At 44.1% G+C, this 20,000-nt stretch overlaps 3 protein-coding genes across 3 annotated transcripts; all 3 read left to right on the top strand.

Annotated features, from left to right (window-relative positions):
• The first annotated feature begins 4,280 nt into the window (after nt 1-4,280).
• Nucleotides 4,281-4,838, top strand: rpl5 (ribosomal protein L5). The gene has a single exon. The coding sequence runs from the start codon at nt 4,281-4,283 to the stop codon at nt 4,836-4,838; it is 558 nt and encodes a 185-aa protein (YP_009477462.1).
• Nucleotides 4,839-7,830: 2,992 nt separating this feature from the next.
• Nucleotides 7,831-8,877, top strand: rps4 (ribosomal protein S4). The gene has a single exon. It carries the CDS (start codon nt 7,831-7,833, stop codon nt 8,875-8,877), a length of 1,047 nt encoding a protein of 348 aa, YP_009477461.1.
• Nucleotides 8,878-9,537: 660 nt separating this feature from the next.
• nad6 (NADH dehydrogenase subunit 6) lies at nt 9,538-10,155 on the top strand. The gene has a single exon. It carries the CDS (start codon nt 9,538-9,540, stop codon nt 10,153-10,155), a length of 618 nt encoding a protein of 205 aa, YP_009477460.1.
• The last annotated feature ends 9,845 nt before the right edge of the window (nt 10,156-20,000 follow it).

The raw sequence follows: 20,000 nt of genomic DNA, 5'->3' as shown, positions 1-20,000 counted from the left end.
GATTACCGGAGGACCAACGCTGGAAGGCGTTGTCACTGCGACTTGGTGCCTACTATGCTCTTCACGGAAAGGAGTGAAACGAGCAAGGAGAGAGTCAACCTTAATGTCAGTGATAATAGTAAAGTAAAGGAAGAGACAGAATCTCATCTGCTTGGCTGGTCGACACAAGCAATGCCCAAAGAGCATTCTTTTCTATTTTCATGCTTCATAAGTACTGTATCCGCTGGATTGAAACAGCCTCTTTTTTTTGTGCCTGACCTAATCCTCTAGCTCTTTACTTGCCAGGGGAAGGAAAGCAATTCCAACAACTGAAACTAGCTCGTCAAGTATAGGATAGGATGCAGGGGCTGAAAGGGAAAGACCACTTGATGCAAGTATCGAAATCGAACTAGGAAATCATTTATGGAGAATAAAGCATCTTATGGTAAAAAAGCTTTTTATAGGCATCCTTCTTATATAAGGCAAAGCATGAATCAATTATGTCAGCCCTCCTTGGCCTTCACTTACAGGATTTCCTCTTCATTACCATGCTAAAGTACCGAGAAAGACTTTCCGCTCACTTCCTTTCATTTGTGATTTCCTTTACCGACACATGCTCAATATTGGGTAGCGCTTCTTATCTGGGAATCCATTCACACTTCAAGCTTAAACTAATAAAGAAATGGCACGGCTGAATGCTAGAATCTTAGTCGATGGAAGTTAGATTCACTAATTCACTAAATTAATATTCGTTCAATTTCAATCATAACTGTCAAACTCTTTGTTCTCATAACAAAGAGCTAGAGCTAGTATAGGGGCTAGTCACTTTCACTAGATATGGTCTTGCTCTCAGCCCTTTTCCTAGAGATCTGGGATGGAGTGTCGAACTCAGATACATATACAGAGGGGATTGATTCAAAGTGTCTAGGTACCAAGAGTCAATGAAGAGAGGGGCTGGGGGCCCTGCTGTGGTAGAACCTGGTATGTCCTGGATGCCCTACCAGGGAATCCTGGTGAACCGGGCGTACTACTTTCCAATCTGCAAGCACCCTTGCTTCTCTTATGAAATTGATAGTTAGAGGCGTGATCTATTATATTATATTTATATATACGATGATAGCACCAAAAGGGCGGAGACTTTGACAATGGATAGTTGACCATTGCCGGTTATTCTAGCAAGAGCGTCTGTGGCTAAAAGACTTGCAGCCGATTCATCTATTAGTTATTCTCTGGCAGAACATTCTCTTTAAGCCCTAATACTGATCCTATTGCCTTTACTCCTACTGCCCTACCACCAAGACCGGTAAGACCAACAACAGCGGATTCCATAGCATCAGCGAGAGAGAGAATTCCTATTGAGTTAGCTTTCCTGGGGAAGAGGATATTCTATAAAGGCTATACCACGACCACCAAAGCCAGAAGAGAAGACATCATTCTCGAAAAGGTCGAAGGACGAAGAAGAGCTCCAAGCAAGAGATATTATTCACTAAAAGCAGCTACCGGGTGAGAATAAACAACTACCATTTAAGCTGACAGCTACACGGATTCACCACTACTTATGACTTCTTACTCCTGCTCCTAGACAAACTAAGAAGCAAGGAAAGAGGAACTTTATATATAAGATATAAGATCTTTTATCCGCTACAACTCGAACTCCTAACTCAGGAACTACCCAGCTACCTTAAAGGAATAAAAACCTGAACCATTGGCAAGGGGCAATCACTCATGACCAACTGCCTTGACGCGGATACTCCAACAGTTAGTGTTTGGTTTCCGAGACCGAAGTACTGATACAAAGAAGCTCATTCAGGAGCGCTGTTCTGTATTACTTTCTTTCCTTTTTTTTTTACTTTCCTTTGCTTTTGCGAGACTGTAATGGACTTTGATCTTCCCCAATCAGTGATGTTGGCAGACCTAAAGGAACCAGGTTTCGCCCTTGTGAGATGCGACCTTACCCGCTACTCCTTTCCAAAGTACGGAATTGTTGACTTGCAAGATCGAGAACATCGAAGCAAAATTCTATATATATAGTATTGCTCTTTTTTCTTTCTGTCTTTCTTCTCCTGTTGCTTCTTACTATACTGGAATCCCTAATAGGCTGTTAGCAATAAGAAGAATAGGCTGCCTCCGCTCCAGCTTGCTCTACCACCTATGCAATCACAGCTCAGTCATTGACTGGCGAACTAAAATGGATAGCTGCTGGGAGAATTGCGACTGATGAATCGCGATCAACCGCTGATTCCCTTGCCGTTAGATCCGTGCCTCAAGACTCTGCTACTGGGACTCGGTCGGAAGAATCTACTGCAGCCATATCTACCCACCTTTATGAATTCTAACCTCAACCAGCCATGACAAGGCTGAATTTATTAGAACCCGTTGTTGTTTAGAAAGACCGGGAGCTGGGAAAGACGCTCACTCATACTAACAGAAGGCATTTTTAAAGATAGCGGACAAGCAGAAGAACAAATACACTGGTTGGTAGCGCTAACGACCTCCATAGCATAAGGGGGGGGGGGAAGTTTCTTCTGATCAATCAAGTGCCCTTCCCAGGGAGGGGGAGAATAACTAGTATGGGTTCTGTTTCTTTCATTGAAAAATAAATGTTTTGGAATAATATAGTGTTTAAGCTACGTTTACTACAAATGGGCTGAGCCCGGATCTCATTAGCTTGGCCCCAACCGGAGGGACTAGAAGGGGGAAATAGCCAGGCGCCAGAGAACCAAGCTCGCTCTCACTACTTATGGATAGACGTGGGTAGGATAATAATAATAGGCTGGCCTCCCGTTGAAGAAAAAACACTCTCGACGAGCCTTGACCGGGCGGGGTAGGCAGAAGTTGATCCGGTAGATCGACTAGCAGTTTCAGCTACTGCTCGTGATAATGATTTTTATTAGCGAGATGTTGACTCTTACTTTGATTATGCAATAGATTTTGCTTATTCTCTTCTCACAACGTGCCTAGCTATTATGTTCTGACTCATGCATTTGCCGGTAAAGCACGTCCAACGTCCAAAGTGATGCGCGCTTCCATAGAAAAGAAAGAAGGAGAAGGACGCCCGCCTTCAACTCATCATATGGCTATGCTTATGCGCGAGAACTTGTGTACATACAATCATGAAAGAGCATTTCGAGATGGAAGCAAATACTTACAATGAAATCACAGACTCAGTAACCGGGGAAGCTCTCAAGGCAAGGTAGAAGGTAGCCCAACTTCTTTCGCACTGCTTTCACAGCCCAAGAGAGAGCTCAGCGAGGCGTATCATCTAAAGTAGGACTTTCATGCTAATTTGAATATTCCGTGGACAAGGCCTCTGTCTAAGCAGGAAAATCTATAGCCCTTTGTTTGCTTCTTGGCTTGCTCTGCTCTTCGAGCTCTTCCTTCGAGCCGTGTTCTCTCTGCGCGCTTCCAGGGCCAAGGGCCACCCATCCATTCCAAGTTTAGGAACCTATTTATATAATATAATGGAAAACCCGCGCGAACGTGGTCTCATAGGATAGGTCAGGATCAGTTGCTTATGTTTCGACCTCAGATTCGACTACACCGGATACGGGAAAACTGGAACTCTTGTTTCGGCCTCGACTTAAGGTAAGGTAAGGGTCGACGAAGTTGACTTCAGCCGGTTCAGATTGAGAGGGAAAGCGCAGCCCTAGGCTCCGCTTCTGAGGATGATGCCTGTGCTATGTATGATCCATCGGATTCTTCTTATTCTCAGTGCGGTGCGTTTTTCAGCGAATGAAAGTCATCAGATTTTTATTTTTGTGCTTTTGAAAGAGCTGCTTCTGCGAATGACTAAACGGATACTACTGTCAATCAAAAATTTCCCATATCATATCATGGAAGGAAATGGGGTTGGGAACCATCGATTGCAACATCTAATTGGACTGACTGATCCCAGGGAGCAAAAGGGGGGATGGACTCTGAAATACTTCTCCGATCGGTTCCGACAGTCTTTTTTTCACCTTCTCGGCATGATCCAGGCGTTCAAGCTAGCAGATCAAATCATGGGTTCTCATCCGGTTGGTTGGTTGAAATGCGGCTATGCCGGGTGGACTAAAGTCAAGTGGGGGGTGGCGTCGTCTAACGTATAATAAGAGCACGCTTGCTTTTATTGTTTCACTCTGCTTATTAGGCTTATTAGTTGGGGCACTGCTGCGTCTGCGTGTTCTCATCTAAGAAAGATGTACAGTGCTCGCGGAGCGCACTTGCGAAGGACCAACGACGAGCTATATAGAGGATAAGAGAAGGAGGAGTAGGAGGAGTCAGTCTTTTTTGAAGATCGAGGAAGAAATCGGACAATTAGAATGTTTCCACTCTATTTTCATTACGAAGATGTATTACGTCAAGATCTGTTGCTCAAACTTAATTACGCCAACGTTATGGAAGTTCCTGGATTGTGTGAAATAAGAGTAGTACCAAAGAAACCCTATGATTTCATAATCAAAAATGGAAAATTGGCTATGGAGATTTCGTGCGGTCAGAAATTCATAGAGACACAAAGGGGTTTGACAGGAAAGTCGTTTCGATCCAATCAATTCTTGGGGTCTTTTAAAGACAAAGGATATGTTAGTGACCTAGCACGACAAAGCACTCTCCGAGGGCATGGAATGTCTAATTTTTTGGTCAGAATCTTGACAGTAATGTCTCTGTTAGATTCTCCGGTCGAAATACGGGAAAACTCCATTCAATTCTCGATGGAAACGGAGTTTTGCGAATTCTCCCCAGAACTGGAAGATCATTTCGAGATCTTCGAACATATTCGAGGGTTCAATGTGACTATTGTCACTTCGGCCAAGACACAAGATGAGACTTTACTACTGTGGAGCGGCTTTTTGCAAAAAGATGAGGGGGAAACTCAGTAAGATGTCGGAGAAGCAAAATATACGAGATCACAAACGTAGATTGCTCGCGGCTAAATATGAATTGAGACGAAAGCTTTATAAAGCCTTTTCTTTTATAAAGATCCCGATCTTCCTAGTGAGATGCGGGACAAACATCGTTATAAGTTGTCCAAGTTGCCAAGAAAAAGTGCCTTTGCACGAGTAAGAAACCGATGTATTTTCACGGGTCGCCCTCGTTCCGTATATGAGTTCTTTCGAATTTCTCGTATCGTTTTTCGGCATCTCGAGGTCTTTTGATGGGCATAAAGAAATTGTCTTGGTAGCTACCCCAATAGAACAGAACAAGGGTTAGCTCTGCAGCTGGTCCACAAGCAAGGTAAGAAGGTCCATTACCGGCCGGCTCCGGACCGAAAAGACCTAACGGAGTAATCCCTTATCTCGGATCAGAGATGCTAACGGGGCGGGAATCGAAGTGGGGACCTCTCTACCGCGCCTGTGTCTATCTCCTGTCAAGTATGTTCCCCAGACATAGACTAGGAAGTACTCTTGGAAAGATAGAATATCACCGCGTGAACATAACATTAAGTTACGAATGTAACCCCCGAGGTATCGACCACTATTCTAAATAGAGTGAGGCGGAGAACTGTTGTTCATTGGAGCGACGGAGTGCGGAGGTTGTTCCCATCATTGAAGTCAGAGTGTGGGACTGCGCCTTCTGAATGATAAAGACAACTTAGTTTCGTTGGAAAAACCAACGCAAATATCATAACATAATAAGAGTCAGTCTCCCTTTTTTTGGGGGAACGGAATATTTTTCTACGGTACCATCTATGAATCTAAATGATAATGATCTTGTGCTCTATGGGAATCCTACGCCCAGTGATTTACAATTTCTCCATGATAACCCTTTTTCGTTCCCTTCCACAACTAGCTCTTTCTCTTCAACTCTTTCCTCAACTAGGTCGAACGCGGAAAGCGCTCCACCTGAGTTAGACCGATTATTTAATTCAATCTGTGAAAAATACACAGAGTTGGTTCAACTGTCAAATATCCAATTACCGCAGGAGTGGAGCATACCAGATCTTATTCGCGCTATCATGGGAAACGAATCTGTTATAATCCCAGGGTATCTCGAAAGTACCTATTATGATCTTTTTTTACGGGGAAACAATAGTTGGTTATTCGAGGATCTTAGGGACTTTATCAATTTAATCAATTACGCCCCCCCAGTATGAAGTGGCTGAGATGGGTGGAAGGATATAGTCTTCACCGCTTTCTTTCCTTACTTAACTCTAATAACGGAGGGCCCACGTTAAACGGATTGGGCTCACAGAATACTTCAGGGCTGGAGTGAAGAGCCACAAAAGCACCTGTCAGGAACTGTATAAAAAGGACCGAGAACTACATACGTCTGAGACTCACTTCCTTGAAAAGAGGGAGACGAGTTATGTAGGCTGTGGCCGTTCAAGAAATGTAACGGTTGCTCGACCAAAGCCGGTCAAAGAATCGATTATATGCCTTATATTGCCAGAAGACCGATGAGACTTACCAGAAGTGAAGTACAGAAGAGCAGGAAATTGCATATTTTGAATCAAAAACTTAAGATGTTCATCTCCAAGCCTAGCCTACTCTACATTATCATATGGTTTCGCGGGCACGTCCAACCGTACCTTGCCACTTGCCAGTTCAAAGTCTAAAAGAAAAGCCGGTCAATAAGACAGATCCGGATCCTAGTGCTTTCGAGATGGTTCGATCGCTAACAAAGACAAGCATGGGAAACAGCAGACTCCCAACAAGCAAACAAGCAACTCCAAGAGCTCAAGCCTAAAGCCTTAGTAAGGCGCATCCTCATTGCTCGCGTAAAGCAAGCGTAGGCTCGAAGGCCGAAGCGCGCTAGTGCTCGTTGCATTTCCCTCCTACTCGGGTAAAGTATTCCGCTCGTTTGCTGTAAGGAATTCAGTAGAGTGGCCGGTCGTTGAAAGAAGCAAGCCTAGAGCCTTAGAAGGTGCGAAGTAAATCCCAGAAAAGTATCAGGAAAGAAAGATGCGCCATTCTTAGTTAGGGAGAGGGTATGTTCACATTGAGTATCCTCGTATGCTCAGTCGAGTGACAAACGTACCTATCCCCGACGTGGGTAACGCATCTACAAAACCATGGTGTTAACAAGGCCCTCCCTTCTCCTAAATCCCATTTTTTATTTACTTAAAATAACCGTTGTTCACTGGAATTTATTCCAAGAAAGTTTGGATCCCTCCGCTCCTTGCCCGTTCGTTTCACTTACTTCCGCTCCTCTCATCGAGAAAGCAATTATACATCCTGACTAAGGAGCACAGGCAATAGGTTCGTAGGAAGAGGCAAGCGTTCACACATCCGTCTATATCATATGTGTTGGGTGAAGAGCTAAGACTATGCCTGGGCCGGGGTCAGGAAGACAGGCAGAAGGAGTAAGCAGCTTAAGCAAGAGACCTTTTCTTATCTTATATAGTATAGGCAATTTAATTTATCTTATCGGAAGTAAGTTCGCTAGCTGTCCAAGGGGCAAAGAGTAGTATTCCGGTCTCTCTTGAAAGCAATCAAGCGTGAGAAGCAGGATCCGTCCACAGCTTTTATTTTAGCCCTTTCCCTTAATCAGTTCCTCCTTCTCTCCCTCTCCGGATTCTCGTATAAAGAAGCAATTACCTAAATAGGAGCTCCCCGGAAAATTAAGATCCCAATAGCCGGTTCTCTTTACGTCGTAGAAATATTATAAGAATATTCTGGATTGTAAAGAGAGGGATACGAAATATTCTATCCAGGGTAAGGCAACGGGAGCTCCACACATTTTCTATATTATACAAATCTTATTTCAGAATAGAACACACTGAAGGAATTCCTATCAGAATTGTAGTCACCCTACGTAAAATCATTGTTTTTTTGTTATTCGTGGAGGGGTTCACGGAAGAATAAGAATAGAATTGGGTTCGATTCCCATTGCCCCTTTGTGGTGAAAAAGACTGATTCAACGAGATATGCCATGTCTGCATTAAGATTTAAAACTTGTCGTCTACTTTCAGGAAATGTTCGGAAGAGAGAACTTACAATAATACAACGCCGCATTCTCCGAAGATTGAGGAAGAAAATGAGATCTATTAAGAGAAAGATTTATCCGAGAGAAAATCTTAACAGTTACATCCAATCACAAACTACACGAAAGTTGCCCCTTTTTCATGGGGATTTACCCATCACAGAGATGCACAGAGGAACAGAACAAACTTCATATATCCCTTTTCTACTCAATCCAGAAACAAGATTGGACGTTATTCTGGTTCGTCTCCATTTTTGTGAAACTATTCCTCAAGCAAGGCAGCCGATAAGTCATCGAAGGGTTTGTGTGAATAATGGAGTGGTAAGCATTACTCATTTGAGACTTTCCCACGGTGATATAATATCTTTTCAAGAAAATGACCCGAGAATCCGCGGTGAAGAAATAAGGAGATCTTTCTATATCGAAATATCAGTTGAAAAAATAATAGGAAAATTCCTGGATCACCCGGTAAGAATGTGGAGAAGAACCAAAACAGAATGGTTCCACCTACTCAAAACTAAGAGGGGATGCCGCCTACTACTAAAATCCCGGTTTTTGCAACAGTTGCGTTCTTCTATGCAAGAAGAAGACTTTGAAAGAACAAAGAAGTTTGGATCCGAAAAAGTATGCTTAGGCAGTTCCTTCGCTGAGCACAACAGAATGAAGAGGAATTTATATCATTTCAAATCCCTATTCTTATCGAAGAGAAGGAACGAGAAAAACCGAAATTTTCCTACTCGAACAAGAAGTCCTATAGTTTACAACTCTTCTTTATATAGTAATTCGACCTATTGCTCCGCATCCCCCCATCAGTTTACTATGAAGAGAAGAATCAAAAGGATTGAACTACCTACTCATTATTCGGAGGTGAATCATAGAACACCAAAAGCTGTGGTATCTTATGGACCTAACATAGGTCACATCCCTCACGACATAAGATTGAAAGATCCAAACCTTCCTCTTCGGAGCGGAAACGGACGTGGCCAAAACATATAAAGATCGACGTAGTCGCTCATAGGGACATATCTATCCGGATAGAGGATAGTCTAGATCGATTCATAGATAGATTTCTATCCATATAGATAGGTATCTCCGTGAATAGAGATAAAGATAGGGATCCATCTAGATCTTGATTCACTATTTCCATTTTTTTTTTTTAGATTTTTTATTGTTTTTGATGACAAGTTTTAAATCTTAATGCAGGCAAGGTCGCTTGCGCGCTTGAAACATCGTTTTTCAATTATTACTTGCTGGGTCGGGGCGTAGACGAGCGAGCAGAGCCCAGGAAAGAGGGAAGGGAAGCCCGTCATAGAATAGAGCAGTCGACTAGAAGTAGAAGACTGCTGGCCTGAGAGAAGGCGGCCTCTCTCGGGAAAGATGGCCCAATTTCTCTTCTTCTTTTTTTTTTTTTTTCTAGGGGCCCAAACGCTAAAAGGTGGGGGAGAAGCAAGCCGAACCTCTGATCGACCTAGACATATAAAAAATTCTCGGCGTCGAGAGAGATTTGAGATTCCGTAAGTAACTCAGTGAGTGCTCTAAGAAGGGCTTGGAAAAAGAAAATGAAATACGAACAACCGCGCTGGTCGTAATAGATCGACTTTCATGCTGGAACAAGAACTAGCATGAAAGTTCCATTTCAGGGAAGGACGACGTACCATGATACTTTCTGTTTTGTCGAGCCTTGCTTTGGTCTCTGGTTTGATGGTTGTACGTGCTAAAAATCCGGTACATTCCGTTTTGTTTTTCATCCCAGTCTTTTGCGACACTTCAGGTTTACTTCTTTTGTTAGGTCTCGACTTTTTCGCTATGATCTTCCCAGTAGTTTATATAGGAGCTATAGCCGTTTTATTCCTATTCGTTGTTATGATGTTCCATATTCAAATAGCGGAGATTCACGAAGAAGTATTGCGCTATTTACCAGTGAGTGGTATTATTGGACTGATCTTTTGGTGGGAAATGTTCTTCATTTTAGATAATGAAACCATTCCATTACTACCAACCCAAAGAAATACAACCTATCTGAGATATACGGTTTATGCCGAAAAGGTACGAAGTTGGACTAATTTGGAAACATTGGGCAATTTACTTTATACCTACTATTCCGTCTGGTTTTTGGTTTCTAGTCTTATTTTATTAGTAGCCATGATTGGGGCTATAGTACTGACTATGCATAGGACTACTAAGGTGAAAAGACAGGATGTATTCCGACGAAATGCTATTGATTTTAGGAGGACTATAATGAGGAGGACGACAGACCCACTCACGATCTACTAAAAGGGAAGTAGCTTGATATTGGTTCAAATCCAATTCGTGAGAAGAAGCGTCAAATGATTTGGACAGTTGTCGCGCTGGCGGAGCAGGGAGCCTACAGGGAAGATTGGGGCAATGAGGAGCTCGACGAGTATCTGCAGACCCTCTACCCCATCGACTACATCTATCGCTGAACCTTCTTCCGAACTTGCCAACAAGTGCTTATGAAAGCGGGACTTCAACCTTGCAATCCGTTGGAGGTGGACTTGAGACCAACGACGGATTAGAACCTTTCTAGTCCTCTTTATACTCTTTAACCCAAGCTGTATACTTTACTGCTGTGCTGTTTAGTGGAAAACCTCTCCTAGTGGATTTGAATTTTAATTCGATTAATCGATTGATGAGACGAAATTGACTGCTCTTGAACGAAGGACGAAGGACTCCCCCCGTACCCGTTTCAACTTCACTAGGGACCTCAGCCTCAACTTCCTCCCTCACTTCAGTGGCTTCGAGTTTCTCTCCCTCTCGGTCAAGCTACTTTGTTCCTCAAATCTGTCTAGGGGAAAGCGTGAGTTAAGCGCCTTTCATGGGTCCGTCATGAGGGATGTTGACCTAGCGTTAAGCGTACCTAGAACGGCCTTCCAGAAGAAAGGAAGAGGAGAGGAATCCCTAAGCTTCTGCTTTTGAAATGGAGTCCGCAACTCCTGAACCCGTGGAAGCACCACCAGAGGAACCAAAACCCTCAGCTAAGGAATGGGGTTTTTCGGCAAGCTGACAAATAGATTTATGTACCTCAGATTCAGTGGGATCAGGCGCTTCTGCTTCGATGAATGGTCTTTCTCGAGTGGAGATTCCTACGAATGGGATCTCCTCCTAAAGGTTGGCGAGATGGGGCCGCATCGAAATGGCTCGTTCAGACAGAGATGTATGTGTCAAAGTATACCAGCAAGGGTAGGGAACCAGAGTTCCATTACTAGTATGAATAACCGGCTGGAGTAACTCGTACTGGACATCTGGGAAAGGATTGATCTTACTGCTCATGGATAGGGAAAGAATACTAAAAAAATGACTCTACAAGAACGACCTATCCCAGGGCTTTGGCCCATCCCAGCTCCGCCCAGAATGGCAATTCCGGGCGTTTTATGACCAGTCTCCAACTGTTTTTGAACCGGGCCCCGATGAAACACTTCGTTTTTAAGCTTCAAAAGAATGCCCGTAGCGGCGATGCGTTTGCTTCTGATTGCTCGAGTTGGAAGACCTACAAGGAGCTCGGTTGTACTAAAAATAAAGAAGAATCGACCTGTGTCAATGGATTCCAAATCTTTCGTCTCCCGCGGGCCTGCAGCTGCCCTTAATGCCTCAATCCTCGTTCTCAACTTCGTCGAGCCTTGTTAGGGATATGGCTTTCTAGCCTCTCTAGTGGTCAAATAGTGACTCGCACTCTTTCCTATTTCCGGATTCAAAGCAGCGAGCACCGAAGGAAAGTAGAACTGAACACCAACTGAAAAAAGAAAATAAGCAAAAAAGAGGATGCAAACCGCTTTTTTGCATTTTGCAATAAGTAAGTTGCTCACCATCTTCAGTAAGTCAGTTAACAGACTTGAGCAAGTCTTCCTTGGACGAGTTCCTTCAGTTAGATAGGTGAAGTTATATAGGCTAGCGAGCCACATGAGCCTAGAAGTTGAGTTAGTCTCGTCAACAATTCCTTGAGTCTCGAACCCAGCTAATAGCTTGAGCCTAGAAACTCGAGAAAGGCTAACCAATAGATAGATAGAGGGATAGCGGGCTGGAGTCTAACTCCAACCTAAGTAAAGATCTGCTCTGAGCTCAGAAGTGGAGGGAGTAGTCTTTTTTTCCGAATAGCTGTCTTTGTCTTTATTCCTTGAGCCTAGAAATAGAAAGCAGCCACTAGATAGGATAGTGAGCCTCATACTGGTCCTAAGGAGTGCCCTTATTTTATTCCTTCTCCTCTGCTCTTCGAGCTTCAATAGAAGACCAGGAGACCAACCTTTATCTTCGTCCTCGATTCCTTGTTGGTGCTTGATTCTCGAGGCTGGGAAGACAGAAGAAGAGGTAATATGTAATATTCTCTACAGAGTGGGGTGGGAAATGTTCTCGCCACAGAAGCCAAGTGGTTCACGGCTAAACAGGTACGGAAGGAGTTCTTTCAGTAAGTAAAAGTCGTGTCGTGTTGGGCTGCGAGAAAGGGGAGGTTCGGAGCGGAGGATCTACCGCGTCCAGTCTATTCCGAAGGTGCAAGGCAGGTTCCCGATCAACAAGAGGTGGCAGTCCCCTCGCCCGATAGAGATTTCAACTACATTGAGCCCCGGATTGGGGGAGAGTTTCTAGTTTCCCGACAGGTCGATGTACAACCGACAGGTGAATGCTTTACCAAACTCGTGTACAACTCCTTTCATGTGTATTGATTTCCGCTTATTACATGCTTGGTTTCCTAAACGATTTCTCCACAGCACCCCCTGACCAAACAAAAAACCAGAAAGCCAAGATCTATATAAATATAAAGCGAGGGAAAGAGTACAGATGTGCAGCAGAGAAGGAAGAAAGACGAATGCTATGAGAGCTTGGACAGAATAAGGTCTAGGGGAGACCGCCCATTTATCACATGTGAGGGGAAGACTAGTAAAAGATTCGAGCTGTAAACTCGCAATATAGACAGAAAAAAAATATTGATACCAACCCAACAAACAAGGTACTATGCCTTTCTCTTACAGCTAAGGCATGGTACCTAAAATCGGTAGTTTCACTCAAACTAGTACTTTTACTCGGCTTTGTCTGTAGAAACTTGGCTTACGTGATAGGGGCCCAGAAAGGGCATTTTATAATACAAAAAGAGCAGGTTACACCAACGTACAGTGCTCGATCAACTAGATTTACTGCTCGAACTGAGCAGAAAGCGCTCTTAACTACATGACTCTGCAATAAGATTTCAACCTCACGGACAAGGGGCCTTCACCCGAAAGTCCCTGCGCTGTTAACCCACGAATAAATGAAATGCCGATATCGCTCCCTTCATGAAAAGCACTTTAGAGCCCCGGTGCTAAAAAAGGTGCTAATTCAGTCTGATCAGTGATAGAGCGCAAATGACCCTCTTTGGGGTGGGGTATAAGCATGCAGGCGACTCACGTGTAAATATAGGTCCTGTCTTTATTTCCATTATTTCATTTCTACGATTTAAGCTGGCTGAACAGAAGATAGAAGATTACGATTTAGAGTCTAAGGGAGTTTCGCCATTTGAGTGAGTTCGGTTCCTCTAGGTAGGGCCGAAGCAAGGATGATCCTATCGACCCATTCCAACTTGAAGCTCTCTCCTGTCATGCCGGAGTATGGGGCTTAAACAGTAACTATCATTTTAAGATAGAAACAAGGGATTTTCATTGAGAATATCGAGACTAGAGGACTTCGCGAAGTGAAGAACTACTGAACCTGAACCAGAACCAGAATGGCGTAGTGTAAGTTAGTAATGTAATTGAGTGCCGATCGCTTTCAAGCAAAATCGTAAACAAAGGGAGAAAGTGATCCTAGTTTCAAAAGGAAATAGCAGCTCGTACATTACCCTAGAGAGATTGAAACCTGGCGAACCCGAAGATGACGAATCCGAAGAGCCGGAGAGGAGGTCTGTTTCAAATAGCAACAGAAAGACGTAAAATGCCTGCTAATGGGAGCGACCCGGTCCAGATTATGAAGCTGATCCAGCCAGGCTTGGAAGAAATGCAATATAGAAAGACTCACACGAATGGGGCTTCGGTCGATAGTCTTTCTCTTCTGTTTCGCCTTGGAATGCCTATTTACAAGAGGTTGAGTCCTGGGTACCACTTTGAGGAAGGTTATTTATGTTTACAACATTCTTTTCTTCTCTGCTCTAACCTTGAGCCGGAGGCGAGGACCATTGAGTGGATATTCCATATCTGCCTGAACGACTGACCCTAGCACCACAGCTGACCTAGAGGAGAGAAGCAGATATCAGCCTACCCACAATCTTCATCTGGACTGGATGGGCTTGCCATCCTGAAAGAAAAGAGCTCATTCCCTAATTCACTGAACGAGACTATTGAAAGGAAAGGAATTGTTTCTCCGTGGGGCGGATACATCTTGTGTTTGAGACATGAAGACAGAGAGTTGGAAAGATCTATTTCAGTAGTCAACCCCCTCTTCGAGACTACTAGCAAGGTGCGAAGCACCGGTGCTCATTCTCGATTAGCCGAATGAGGATGTCGTACATGCTTTCTTAAGAAAAGGAAAATAATCGGTTGTTGTGTCGAATCAATGGCATCGAATGCAAGCTGTGACTGAACTGCCTTACTGTCCGAGGAGGGTAAATCAATAGGAATAGGCAGAGAATGCCCAATAGGTCTTTGGCTGTTTTCTCATCTATAGAATCTGCTGTGGTTGAGGATGAAAATATGAATTAGAATCTTCCTCAATTCCTTTTGAATAAGGAGGGCATGGTTGACGAGACTTTCTTCTGACTCTCACGTAGAAGAGAAGGGGTGCCTTACTGGATGAAAGACGTAGAAGGAATGCCTTACTGGATTCAATTCAATATACACCTTCTGTTCCCAGGTCTAGCCTTTCGCGGGTATCGTATCCCGCTGATGAGTAAATGTACAAAAAGGCTTCCGAACCTGGTTGCGTAGCTTGGTCGCCTTCGCCAACATGTAGTAATAGGTCTTTCTCTTTCCGGTTTTTTTCATGTATCAATCAAAAAGGGTGCTTTCTATGAAAAAATTCAAAATATGAAATTGAACTAGCACTAACAACGGGAAGAGCAAACTGCTTTGAGCTCATATTCAAGCGGCTACAAAACAACTGATTTGGTAATTGAATCGGGTGTGGACATAGCAAACCTCTTCATTAGAGAGAAGCCCTTTTACCTGTTTGTATGGAGAAAAGAAAGTTGGAAGAACTAAATAAAGGAACGAACTCACTAGAAAGCCGAGAAACTAAACTACCAGGCAAGGAAGCTCATGCTTAGTCCTATTTGGAAATCCATTTTGTCTAAATCTATAGAGAAGACGAGCAGACGATAAGAAAAAGGATGTTGCGTCTTCTAGATATATATGAATGACCACTTTGGTCTAAATTCTAGAGGTTGCTCCTCCGTCGTCTACCATACATAATTACTGAGCAACCTGCCTTAATGAAAGGAGATCCCTTCTGACTTACCTGTCCTTGCCGCTATCTGACTGACAAAGAGAGCAAGAGCAGACGAGAAGCTACAACCAACCGATAGATCTTCCGTCTTGTCTTAGAGTAGGAACTCAATTAGCCTAGCTACATTACAGGCTTGATCGATATAATGAATTCTATCTTCTTTGTTCGAACCGCAAGCAGGAGCGGAGCCACATCTAGCTCTATGAATCAAACTCTTCCTTAGACCAAAGAAACTTCCCTTTCGACTAGTTACCTGTATGGAGCAAGGCCCATCCAAGCGTGGTTTTCTATTAGTATTAGAAAGAAATAGCTGGCTCCTTCTCATGCACAAATCTACCCGTAGCATAGACTGGATCGATCACCACATCTGCATCTCTCTCCAGGGAAAGCTGAAACTAACTAGTAACTTAAAGTTAAAGTAAAGAATGGAGTAGCCCATAGTTCTCCTCGAGTAGTGAAAAACTATAGTGATAGTACGCCCGTATAGCTCACTGAAGAAGAAGACCTTATATAAGAAGCAGTTGAATCCGAACCAGCCCACCCACCAGCACTAGTAGCGGATTACCCACCAGGCGCTTCATATCCATATGAAGTTTATGCCGCAGCAGATCGAAATCAAGGCCTATCTGCATAAGGTCAAATCAAAAAAAAGCATCGGTTGAAAGAGGGTCAGATCTGACCCCGGTTAGACTTAAATAGTAAGAAAGATGTTCATTATAGAAACCTCCTCTACTCAAAGCGAGCGCTAAACTAGATTCTTATCAAAGCAATGGGCGGCACAGGAGGCAGAAGAAAAAGTAGAAGCAGAAGCTATTCCTGTTCCTGACTCCTTTCCTTAATTGAGTATAGGTATAGGTGGTAACTGGCCTTCACTCAAGATGCAATGTCTGACATTCCCTGGTATAGTCTAGTATACCAGTTTAGTATACCCTAAACTCATTATAGTCATATACTTTGAGAGCTATACATTCCCTTCTTGCTAGATATTTTATTTTGACTGAGAGTAGTCGCGTAGACTGGACTACGGGAAATTATATAGCACTTAGATCTACCCTACCTGACCCAACCAAATTCATTCATTTCCCTCGTGAAAAGGAGTAAATCAAGATTAAGACTGCCAATCGAGGTACTGACTAAATGCGTGCCAGTGGAAAGATTGACTGTGACAGAAATGCTCCTTCCCTTTACGACAGCAGAGAGTGAGCCGCAAGAAGTCCTGCATACTGCCAAAGAGCTGCATGCCGCAAAAGAAAAGACAAATAGAAAGCTTCGAACTTTCTTGGAGACCAAGAAATCCCTTCCCGCAGGTGCAAGTGAGGGAGGGGTAAACTCTGACTGTGACAGAAATGCCGCTACCTCTGCTACTTGACGCTCCCAGGGCGAATGAATCGTTTTGCCATATAGACTATCAGCTTATTCCTTGAATTGGGACGGGGCCCCTTTCTCCGTTGTGAGTGACTTCGCCGGCCAGAGGCCAGACTCCTTGTGTAGACGGTTGTAGACGGCTGGATCCCTGTCTTATGCACTCTTATGCATATGCACTGGTTAGAGGAGAGATTAGAGCCGCTTCGGCATTAGCTTTCTGACCAGAGAGAACTACTATGCCAGAGGCTGGTGACTGAGTAGCATGTCAACGGGCACTGAAAGGAAAGGAGTGATCAAAAAAAAATTTTCCATACTTTATAAGCAAGTAAACTACCATTCTAACTTTCTAAGGAAAATGACTGACTCTCTTCCACTCCGTCTATGACTATTACGAGGATTCTTTGTGGTTCCTCCAGAGCCAAGCAGGAAGGGTAGGGCGTAGTGATTTCTTTGTTTATTGCAAAGATTATAGAATCAATTGTATCATTCTTATCAACCGAGCGGGACTTCGTCCTTTCAGAAGCAGTCAATTCCACTAGGTTTACTTTACTTTACTTTACTTTACATTATGTCAGATTCAATTTGAACTCAGTCAAGTCCTTCAATCTCAGGGTTTGAATAGGTTTTTTCTCCTAAGAGAATAGTGATTGCTTATCCTCAGTCTCCATTTGTGGATTGTCCCAAAGCAGGATCCCTTCCAGCTGCATAAGTGAGTTAGCTTTCCCGTCCGTCCTCCCTCGCCTACTATGAGCTCTGGATCGAGAGACCAAGGGCGCTATTCCTGGCTAAAGGCCTAACTAGAGTGATTCCTCTGTTATTCGCTTTTGCTATTAGCTCTCTTCTTGGCTGGCTTTCTTCTTTGTGGATTGCTTAAAGAGCTTATTTTAAGTGAAAAATACGGGGTTTCATAGCTCGATGTGCCTGTATCCTACTGGTAGTTTCATAAGGAATTCTTAAAGCCCGGTCCTCCATTCCAAAGGAATGGTATAATTATAATAAGGGCTGGCCTAAAGCAATCCTAGGAGCGAGAACACGGCCACGGCCGCTATCTCCTGCCAAGGAATATAGTCAGGCCTTCCCCTGCCCTGTATGGAAGTCAGTCCAGTCCGCCCGAGATCGAAGGAAGTCAGCCCCCGTGGGAGAAGGGTTCCAAACCTTCCTTGTCCTATGGATCCCATTTGTTGAAGTCAATAAGAGGGAAGGTCTACCGTCAGTGAGCTCCTAGCCGACGACCGGCTATACCCCTTTCGAGCTTAGCTGACCCTTTCTTGATTCAGTTTTTTCCTTATTTGAGATAGATGAATCAATGGAACTTTGATCCCCTATTAATGTAATGATTGAACAATCAAAGTGCGTTTGCCGCGACTACGAGCTGCCAGTGCGCCTTTCTTTGAGTCGCTACGCTCTGGGTCGAGAACTGGTTCAAAAGTAGAGTAGAGGGTGGTCCAAAACGAGCTAACGCGAGTTTTCGAACTACGCTTTTTCCCGTTTTTGAACATCACTGAGATAGGCTTTTCCCCGAACCATTGACCCTTGTTCGGGAGGGAGAAGTTGATTCATTTAATGGAGCTTTATTTGTTTTGTTTGATCTAGTAAGGGGGTGTTAGAAATAAGCCACCGTCCGACGAAAGAGCGGTTTCCAACAGAGCGACCCGGGACATCGAGCGAAGAGCTCCAATGCGCGTATTCGGAGCTACGCGGATGCCGTAGTCGCAGAAGCCGGATCAACATCATGACAACGGCATTCTGGAAACTGTTGGGCCGGCCACAATTGGTCTAATGTCTGGGTGCGTATCGCGGTACACTGAGAGCACCTTTCACTTTCAAGTCGGCTGAGAGAAAAAAGGGTTTCGTCGTCTTTTTCTCTTTACTTTTTTTTTTAAGTTTTAAGGCGGTTCTTTTCTTTCTCCGGACTGATGACTCGCTTGTTCAGTATTGCTAACTATTCTAGGTATAGGAGGATGCCGTCCCCTCGGGACTACCAGTAGTTTCGGTTGTAGAATCTCGTGCAAGTTAGGTTGTGGTTGTATTGGCTGCAAGCGGAACCTAGGCGCTTTAGGTGTGTGTTGACCATGCACTCTCGCGTCATGTAATGTTGTATGTATGATAGAGGTGGTGTGGTGATTGACCTCAATGCTAAATCCCTAAGGTTCAACGAATGAATGAAGCTATGATCGTACCCGGATAGAGATGATGGTCTTCCTTTGATGTCTCCAAGCCGGCCATAATAGAATAGAATAGATAGGCGAAGCAGCCAATAGCAGTCTGTTTTCGCCTATCGATAGATAGCAGGTTGCTTCCAAGCTCAACCCATTTGAAACTGAATTGCTACTTTATTCTTGTTATTGATAGAGTGGTATTCTCCGCCCCTGTCAAATAAAGTAGAGGGAGAGAACTGGAAGAGACCCGGAAAAAGAGCAAAGGATTTACAAGTCTAATGGGAGAAGAATGGCTGACACGTTGACTGCCTTCGAGACTCTAAAATATAACCTAAGCGGTCTAACCTCCGAGGCGGACCCCAACCGAAAGGCGCTAGACGGACTAACGGCAAGCGAGATAAAGAAAGCAGCTGGCCCTATGTGTAAAACCTTGCCGCGAGAGAGTCTTTCTCCAATGAGAATCCAAAAAGTTTTTGGGCAAGACAAGAAAGGAACTCGCCCTTTGACACCAAGGGATAAGAGCTGATTGCTGGCGATGACTTGGTGAAGGGAATCTATGAGAGAAGGTTCTCGAACCGGGTTCCGACCGAATAGAGCGCGGAGCCAACGAGTTCAGTCGAACAGCGTAATGAGTCTAAGGGCGGGATCAAGCTTAAAAGGAATGGACGGGCGTAGGCTTAATAGTGAACGCGGACCCTTATATATAGATATGAGATCAATGACTTAAAAGAAAATCAAGACAGATGCCGAGAGAAACTGTTAGACTTCTTTATTGCGTTGCGAAGAGAGATCGAAGACGCAGATTTTCTGACGCAGTGCAGGCACTGGATGAAAAAGACAGAAAAGAGAACAACCCACCGGAAGGGCATACCTCAAGGAGCACCAATCCCCCCCGGCAAACATCTATCTGCACGAAGCCGACCTATAGAGAAAAAGAAAAATGCAAAAAAGGTCAATATAAAAAAGATGCTTTGGGAGTGTGAGATACGCGGACGGGGAGTACGCAGCCGAACAACCGCAGGGGCTTCCAGCAGTGATAGCTGAACTAACCAGATGGGCCGCCCAAAACCTGGAGCAACCATTGAAATCGGAAATCAACGTCGGATCCCGGCTATCCGAAAAAGGCAGAAGACTGAAGCGGAGGATCACGAAATGCAACACAACAAGGGCAAA

Source organism: Citrus sinensis, mitochondrion (genome assembly GCF_022201045.2).
Source record: "Citrus sinensis mitochondrion, complete genome".
NCBI lineage: Eukaryota > Viridiplantae > Streptophyta > Magnoliopsida > Sapindales > Rutaceae > Citrus > Citrus sinensis.
This window is presented reverse-complemented; position numbering and strand designations above follow the sequence as displayed.